Source organism: Salmo salar, chromosome 18 (assembly GCF_965601325.2).
Source record: "Salmo salar chromosome 18, fSalSal1, whole genome shotgun sequence".
In the NCBI taxonomy this organism is placed as follows: domain Eukaryota; kingdom Metazoa; phylum Chordata; class Actinopteri; order Salmoniformes; family Salmonidae; genus Salmo; species Salmo salar.
The window spans coordinates 80,856,052-80,865,142 of record NC_138308.1 but is presented as its reverse complement, the minus strand read 5'-3'; the positions used below and the strand labels follow the sequence as shown (position 1 = coordinate 80,865,142).

Genomic DNA, 9,091 nt, shown 5'->3' with positions numbered 1-9,091 from the left:
GAACCTGCACCATCGCAGTGTCCGGCAGGTGTTCAGTACGTACCGCTTGGTCTCCGTGATCGATTGATTCGATGGGCCCATAATCTCCCCTCTTCGGGTCACCCTGGGATCGAGAGGACAGTGCGGAACCTGAGGGGGAAGTACTGGTGGCCCACCTTGGGTAAGGACGTGCGGTTTTATGTTTCCTCCTGCTCGGTGTGCGCTCAGAGCAAGGCTCCTCGACACCTGCCTAGAGGGAAATTACACCCCCTTCCCGTTCCACAGCGGCCGTGGTCACACTTGTCAGTGGACTTCCTCACTGACCTTCCCGTATCGCAGGGGAACACCCCGCTCCTCTGCTCTCTCCACTGGCTTCCAGTTGAAGCTCGCATCCACTACAAGACCATGGTGATTGCCTACGGAGCTGTGAAGGGAACGGCACCTCCATAACTTCAGGCTCTGAACAGGCCCTACACCCAAACAAGGGCACTGCGTTCATCCACCTCTGGCCTGCTGGCCCCCCTACCTCTGAGGAAGCACAGTTCCCGCTCAGCCCAGTCAAAACTGTTCACTGCTCTGGCACCCCAATGGTGGAACAAGCTCCCTCACGACGCCAGGACAGCGGAGTCAATCACCACCTTCCGGAGACACCTGAAACCCCACCTCTTTAAGGAATACCTAGGATAGGATAAAGTAATCCTTCTAACCCCCCCCCCCCCCCCCCTTAAAAGATTTAGATGCACTATTGTAAAGTGGTTGTTCCACTGGATATCATAAGGTGAATGCACCAATTTGTAAGTCGCTCTGGATAAGAGCGTCTGCTAAATGACTTAAATGTAAATGTAAATGTAACACCACTATCCTGGTTGTTGTGGATCGGTTCTCGAAGTCCTGTCGTCTCATCCCGTTGCCCGGTCTCCCTACGGCTCTGCGGACTGCGGAGGCCCTGTTTACCCATGTCTTCCGGCACAATGGGGTGCCCGAGGACATCGTTTCTGATCGGGGTCCCCAGTTCACGTCCAGAGTTTGGAGGGCGTTCATGGAACGTTTGGGGGTCTCGGTCAGCCTGACCTCGGGTTTCCACCCCGAGAGTAATGGGCAGGTGGAGAGGGTGAACCAAGAGGTGGGTAGGTTTCTAAGGACGTATTGCCAGGACCGGCCCAGAGAATGGGCGAGATACGTGCCATGGGCAGAAATAGCCCAAAATTCTCTACGGCACTCATCAACCAACATGTCACCGTTCCAGTGCGTGTTGGGCTACCAGCCGGTCCTGGCTCCATGGCACCAGAGCCAGACCGAGGCTCCTGCGGTGGAGGATTGGGTGCAGCGCTCGAAGGACACCTGGAGAGCCGTCAAAGACGCACTTACAAAGGCGAGTGGACGGCAGAAGAAGAGCGCTGACCAGCACCGCAGTGAGACCCCTGTGTTTGCACCAGGGGATCGAGTCTGGCTCTCGGCTAGAAACCTGCCCCTCCGCTTGCCCTGCCGGAAGCTGGGCCCGCAGTGTGTAGGGCCGTTTAAAGTCCTGAGGAGGATAAACGAGGTGTGTTACCGGTTACAACTTCCATCTTACTACCGTATTAACCCCTCGTTTCATGTGTCTCTCCTCAGGCCGGTGGTGGCTGGTCCCATGCAGGAAGGTGAGGTGCCGGAGGTTCCTCCCCCCCCGCTGGACATTGGGGGGTCCCCGGCGTATAAAATACGCGCCATTCTGGACTCCAGACTTCGGGGGGGGGGGGGGGCCTACAGTACCTCGTCGACTGGGAGGGGTACGGCGCGGAGGAGAGGTGCTGGGTACCCAGGAGGGACATTTTGGACCCTCCACTACTGAGGGAGTTCCACCGCCTTCATGGGGATCGCCCTGCGCCTCGTCCTCCGGGTCGCCCTCGAGGTTGGTGGCGGCGCGCTGCGGGAGCCGCGCGTCAGGAGGGGGGTACTGTCACGAATCCCACCGCTGCCTGCTCGGGCGGCGCTCGGCGGTCGTCGTCACCGACCTACTAGCCGCCGCTGATCCTTTTTTCCTTTTCGTTTGGTTTGTCTTATTGTTTGCACCTGTTCCTCATTTGTCTTTTGATTTTGGTTATTTAAGCCTGGTTAGTCCGCCCAGTGTAGTGCGGGATTATTTTAGCGTCAGGTTGTATTTTTTCATTGGATGTGCTGGCGATTTACAACTGTGATATTGTAGGCTGGCTGTGCACCTGTTTTGGGCACTTGGCATTTTTTCCACGCCGTTTGTGTTGGCGTTGTTCGTGTTGTGTTTTTGGATTAAAATAAACACACAGTTCCGTACCTCTGCTCTCTGCGCCTGACTCCTACCACCACTCCTAGCAATCGTCTGACAACCTCTTACAAGTGTACAGAAAGTCTTGTTAAATATCTATAGAATTTACCTGAATTGACCTCTGCTGTGTGGAGAATTTTGTCACGGTAGCTTACCTTGTCAGATCAGGAGCTGTTTTGCTGCTTGCTAGGTCCAACAGTGTCAGTGACTGAGTTTTAAGAGTACACTGTACCCGGGGTTATATCTTTATTCCTATATTGTAATTGATTGTCTGGTATTTGTGTAACTGCTAATGTTTTATTCAAAATATATTCTCGTAAAATTGCATTCTTTGTGTGTTTGTATTTTCAATGAGTCACTCATTTTGTAGTGTCGGAAAACATTCTGAAAACAGTAACATAAGCCTTTATGTATCTATTAGTAATATCCCTAGTCTCTCGTTTTTCCTCTAGTGAGTAAATATCATACTAGTTCATACACTGAGATGTACTTTTCACAATTATTCCCTTGCTGATCTATCCAAGTCTGTGGTGAGAGGCTGACATATGTATCAATAGCATATTGCTATTAGTCTTACCTGGGGTTGTGCCTGGCTTCAGTTGAGAATAGACTGAATCTGCCTCAGGTGGGGTTGTTGTTTCTGTAGGGAGTGAGGACAAAATACATAGATATTCAATATAGGTTCAGAGGTGTGAGGTTCTGATAGGGGGAATATGGAGGGAGGGATGTCCAGTCTTACCTCTCTTCTTCTTGGCTTTGGTCATCTTTTTGAGGACAACCTCAGCATAGGTCACATCAACAGGTCCAGCTGCTGCTGACAAAGGACATTTCCAGTCAACAAATTAAGTAACTAATTATCTAATATTCTGCCTCTTCATAAAAACTCTCAAATTGTGAATTTAGTGACTAACTGCCAACTTGTAGAATGGGTCTTACCTGTGGCTTTCCCTGTCTTCACCTCAGAGTAGACTGGACTTTCTTTTGGATCAGCTGGCTTTTCCGAGGAGCAGGAAGAGGGGCAGAGATTTTGTACATTTAACTTTATTTTTAAATATTGTAAATGTTTTAACTAAACTTTTATACACTGCACATTATTAATTGATGTCACAGTTGAAAGTCACCTTTCTTTTTCTTGTCCAACTTTTTGAGTTGAATCTGGGCGTATGTCACATGACTTGGTCCAGCAGCAGCATCTGAAACATACAGGTGATACACTAATATCTCTACTTAGGACTCTATTCAGTCTGTATTGATGAAGGGTTACAGATTGACTGACAGAAATGTAAAGGTCATTTCTGATTGAGCCGACATATACAGCGTTTACCTTGAATGCTGTCTCCACTAACGTGGGAACATTGCCTTTAAATTTAAATCACACTGAAACGTTTAACTTCCACGATATGGACTGAATACAGCCCTTAGTCTTAGTGTGTTAGTCATATTAAACACATGAAGAACATCAACAGTAACTCTATACTGTATTCATATTAAACACGTGAAGAACAGTAGCAGTAACTCTATACTGTATTCATATTAAACACATGAAGAACAGCAGCAGTAACTCTATACTGTATTCATATTAAACACATGAAGAACAGCAGCAGTAACTCTATACTGTATTCATATTAAACACATGAAGAACAGCAGGAGTAACTCTATACTGTATTCATATTAAACACGTGAAGAACAGCAGCAGTAACTCTATACTGTATTCATATTAAACACATGAAGAACAGCAGCAGTAACTCTATACTGTATTCATATTAAACACATGAAGAACAGCAGCAGTAACTCTACACTGTATTCATATTAAACACATGAAGAACAGCAGCAGTAACTCTATACTGTATTCATATTAAACACATGAAGAACAGCAGCAGTAACTCTACACTGTATTCATATTAAACACATGAAGAACAGCAGCAGTAACTCTATACTGTATTCATATTAAACACATGAAGAACAGCAGCAGTAACTCTATACTGTATTCATACTAAACATAACATACACAATACAGTACCATTAACATTGTTGTCTGAGGGATTGATCGTGTCGTAGATGTGACCACCACCTGTTGGTCAAAGAAGAGAGAGACAGGTTAGTTAGGTTGGTTCTCCCTCAACTTGTCTAGGGACAGAGAGTACAGTAACATGTTGTTATATAAAGTGGATGTTGATGAGTCAGTGTATGAGGTTACAGAGAGAGGAGTGGTAGAGGTCTGGGTTGAGAAACTGACCATGCTGCAGAAGTGTATACCCAGCATCAGGAGCCCGGCCCTGGGTAGATCCTTGGTCCTGTTGGGGGTCCTGGTTGGTGCTCTGGGGCTGGAGGTTCCTAGAGCGAGAGATATACTCATGAAGAACTAAGATGATACGTTACTGAATTAATATTGTTGAGAGACAGGTATACTCACGAGAATGTTCTGTTAAAACAGGAACCTGTAAAGAGAAATGCATTCTATTATATAAGGTAAATTCTGTTTTGAACTATTGTAATTACACATTTTTATCCTAAACATGAACTAAAAAGTTTAATGATGAATGAAAAAATCTCACCTTTGGTGTTTTTAAATCTCCACAGCAGGACTTAGAGAATGACCAGTAGAACACCAGCAACAACCAGACCCACAACCACTCCTACTAGGACTGATGTAGAGGATCCAGGAGATACGACTGGAGAGAGAACAGCACAACACCATCAGACTCTGAACAAAAATATAAATTCAACATGCAACAATTTCAATGTTTTTACTGAGTTACAGTTCATATAAGTACATCAGTCAATTGGGGAAAAAATTATTAGGCCCTAATCTGTGGATTTTACATGACTGGGCAGGGGCGCAGCCATGGGTGGGCTTGGGAGGGCATGGGCCCGCCTACTGGGGAGCCAGGCCCAGTCAATCAGAATGAGTTTTCCCCCTGAAAGTGCTTTATTAAATACAGAAATCCCCCCCCCCCCCCCTCCTCCTCAGATTACCGGATGTGGAGGTCCTGGGCTGGCGTGGTTACACTTGGTCTGTGGTTGTGAGGTAATAATCTGTGTAATGATCATGCTGTTTTATCAGCTTCTTGATAAGCCACACCAGTCAGGTGGATGGATAATCTTGGCAAAGGAGAAATGCTAACTAACAGGGATGTAAACAAATGTCTTCACTAAATTTGAGAGAAATAGGCTTTTTGTGGGTATGGAACATTTCTGGGATCTTTTATTTCAGCTCATTAAACATGGGACCAACACTTTACATGTTGCGTTTATAATTTAGTCAAATAGGTGTATAGACCAGACTGTATCTTTTGATAATTTAGTTGAGAGGTCATATTTTCTATGGGAATACAAATCCAAACATCAACACTAAAATAACTATCACACAGATGAGGAAAAGGTAACTTGAGATCATAATCGTTTTCTCACCTCTCACTGTCATCCAGCTCTCTGGTGATTCTCCCTTGTCAGGGGATTTGCATTTGTAGAATCCTTCATCTGACTTGGATACTGCAGGGATGGTCATCTCTCCTGTGGTCTCATTCTTGATGAGTACTCCATCTTTGTAGAAATCAGCCTTGATGTTTGAGCTGGTTGTCCAGTATTTGCAGGTCAGAGTCACAGAGTCTCCTTCAGTCATGGGATGGACAGGGCTCTCCAGGATCACATCACCAGCTGTTTAACATAATATATAAATAATACTGTAAATCTGAATACTGGAGTCATCACCCTCAAAATATTATGATCTTGTATTTTATAAGAGATGCAATTCAGTTACAGAATTGAACATCCTATCATACATTGAAATGTTGTTGTTTTTTGTGTATGAATGTCGTATAATAGACGTACCATCCACTGTGATGTTGACAGCATTACTGTACTCTCCTGATCCAGACTCACACCAGAACACTCCACTGTCCCCTGTGTATGTGGACCTGATGGTACATGTTGACCCTGTTATTGATCCCCAGTTAGAGACACACCCTGACTCTACTCCTCTCTCTGTGTATCTCATCAGTCTCCATCCAGTAGAGTTCCCCTTCTCCTCACAGCTCAGTGAGAGAGACTTTGATCTAAAGTGTTGAGTTGTGTTGGGACTTATTCTGAGAGACACTGAAGGCTGCAGATCTGAAACAAAGAGAGACAGAGTCAAACCTTTAGTTAAATAATATATATTATACACATGAGGGAGACTTACATATGTTTTAATGCAGTTAGTTACCTCCTGACCAGAGAAACTGAGGTTCACTGTAGAGTGAATTATAGACTGGGTCTCCTCTCCCAACTCTACACACATATCCTCCTGTGGGAGTAGGACCAGCAGGAATCAGAGTGTAGGAGTCTTCAGTAGTCCCATTGTCAGATTGGGGCAGTAGAGAGTAAGACTTGTCTGATAGGGAGGGTAACCCAGCTCTGTAGAGAACAGTCCTGTACCAGGAGAACCTCCAGCCTGTAGACGTCTTGTCAACTTCACAGCTCAGAGTCACTGAGTCTCCAGGGTTCAGCCACTGAGGAGAGATACTCAGGACAGGTTGGGGTTTATCTGTTATGAAGGAAGTATTTAACCTTAAAAATATTTGAGAGAACAATCATGACACATGTAGGCTTAAGTAGACTTACCAGACACAGTCAGTTGTACAGCATCACTGGTTTCAGAGCGCTTGTTTCCCTTCACACCCTTACAGGTATATGAACTACTGTTAGACGTGTAGACAGGACTGATTCTGTACTCTGGATTTGTATTAGAGTAGACTGACTTCCTGTTATTATACCACTCATACTGCCAGTCAGAGTCTCCTCCCTGTATGTCACATCTAATACTGACAGTCTCTCCACTGAATATCTGGGACCAGTTGGGTTGGAGGGTCAGAACAGCTACAAGTCTCTCTGCACAGACACAACAAATAGTGAATATGTTGCACACATCAGAATACAAATGACACTCATCAATACTCACAACAATAGAGCCTGAAGACATGAAAGGTATGCTGTAACATATGGACAACACGTAGACTACATATTATTAATCCACATAGGAACCCACTTTCCTAAACAGTATAAACTCACCAGTAACATTTATCTGGACTGGGTCACTGTACAGGGTGTAGTAGACTGGGTCTCCTCTCCCAGCTCTGCACCAGTACTGTCCTCCATCAGAGACACTGACCCAGCTGAGTGTGTAGGAGTATCCAGAGGTTGTGGTTACTGGTGTAGAGTCTGGTCTGTGTCTGTACCAGTATAACTTCCATCCAGGAGACTCTACAGTACAGCTCAGTGTCACACTGTCTCCTGTGAATACGTCCTCCTTGTCTGAAGTCAGTGTAGTCGACGGCTGATCATCTGGAGTACTACATTATTATAATGATTTATGAACCACTTATAGCTCCAGATACGGGCATATCCGACTGAACACGTCAGAGTGACTGTCTCTCCAGGGAACACAGGGTTTCGCTCTAGATTCAGTTCAGCTTTGGGAAGAGCTGCACAAACACACAAGACATTTTGTTACCACTAAATAGCATAATTAAAACGTGGCCCAATGTCACGTGCTTACGGGCATGAAGGCACTGATGTGAATGAGAGATAAGATGACTTACAGTATGTCCAGAAAAAAGCAGCTTTAAAAATCACTAATACAGAAATAGGATGAAGCATTAAGAGATGAAGGCTTGATGAAGAGAACAAATATCTACCATCATCATCTTCAGAGTGTCCAGAGTTGATGTGTATATTCAGCACTACAACAAAGATAGTCACATTGCACCAATATTAGCTTGAAATAAATAACAACATGCCAAATTCATGTTTCTGATTACCAAATCTGTCCTGTACTTTATTTTAAAGGGGCAATCTCAAACTTTTAAATGAATCATAGCAATTCATTTTTTAAGAGTATTTTTTAATTGCCTCATTACCTTAGTACAACTGTCTTATCCCACCATTACTGAAAATATACAGTTATTTTATGACAACATTTGTTAGCTAATGTCAGTGTATGTAGATGAATGAACTTCTCTAGCCCCATACATTTTACACTCTTATCCGGAGAGAATTACAGGAACAATTAGGATTAAGTGACTTTCTCAAGAGCACGTGGAAAGATTTTTGACCTAGTCGGCTCTGAAATTCCAATCAGCAACCTTTTGATTACTGGGCCAACGCTTTAAACTCTCGGCTACCTGCCACCCTGTATACCACAACAAGTGACAGGGTGAACGTTTTGTGGTAGTTGGAATTACGGACTGCAGCTTTAAATGGCCACTGACTTTCAATGTTCTGCATACAGAGAGAGTACAGAGACCAAAAACGAAATAACCACTCATTAATCTCTTAGCACAGTTTACTATAACTGTAGAGAAGGAGCTCTCAACCATTTACAACAATCACAACTTGATACTATATGTCACGTCCTGACCAGCAGATGGAGCTAGTGTTTTAGTTTTGGTCAGGACGTGGCATGTTTGTGTTGGGTATGTTTGTATTGTTGATTGGGACTTCCAATTGAAGGCAGGTGTGTTGAGTTGCCTTTGATTGGAAGTCCTATATAGGTGTGTGTGTTTTTCTTTGGGGTTGTGGGTGGTTGTTTTGCACTGTGTTTTTAGCCTGCAAACTGTTGCTGCTGTCGTGTTATTGTTTTCCTGTGGATGCCTTACTTGAGTCTATTAAAGTATGAGTATTCACAGTCTCGCTGCGCCTTGGTCCATTTCTACAGAAGGAAGCCGTTACACTATAACACATCCAACAAATATAGCATTTTGCATTCCTTGGCAATTACAGCACATTTTGCAATGACTGAGTTAGCACTACTTTTTATTTCCTGAGTGATGACCTGGTTAAATGCACACCACA

At 44.4% G+C, this 9,091-nt stretch overlaps 1 protein-coding gene and 1 long non-coding RNA gene across 2 annotated transcripts; both read right to left on the bottom strand.

Annotated features, from left to right (window-relative positions):
* Positions 1 to 3,365: 3,365 nt before the first annotated feature.
* On the bottom strand, positions 3,366 to 4,596 carry LOC123723851 (uncharacterized). Its single transcript, XR_006760284.2, has 3 exons — positions 4,497 to 4,596; positions 4,281 to 4,331; positions 3,366 to 3,453 (listed from the first exon to the last, which is right to left on the bottom strand). It is a non-coding gene; the product is annotated as an uncharacterized LOC123723851 (long non-coding RNA).
* A 228-nt stretch (positions 4,597 to 4,824) lies between these two features.
* LOC106577811 (high affinity immunoglobulin gamma Fc receptor I-like) lies at positions 4,825 to 7,491 on the bottom strand. Its single transcript, XM_045700594.2, has 6 exons — positions 7,410 to 7,491; positions 6,863 to 7,129; positions 6,465 to 6,785; positions 6,092 to 6,370; positions 5,672 to 5,917; positions 4,825 to 4,932 (listed from the first exon to the last, which is right to left on the bottom strand). The coding sequence occupies exons 1-6, from the start codon at positions 7,489 to 7,491 to the stop codon at positions 4,847 to 4,849; spliced, it is 1,281 nt and encodes a 426-aa protein (XP_045556550.2). The 3' UTR covers positions 4,825 to 4,846.
* Positions 7,492 to 9,091: the final 1,600 nt, after the last annotated feature.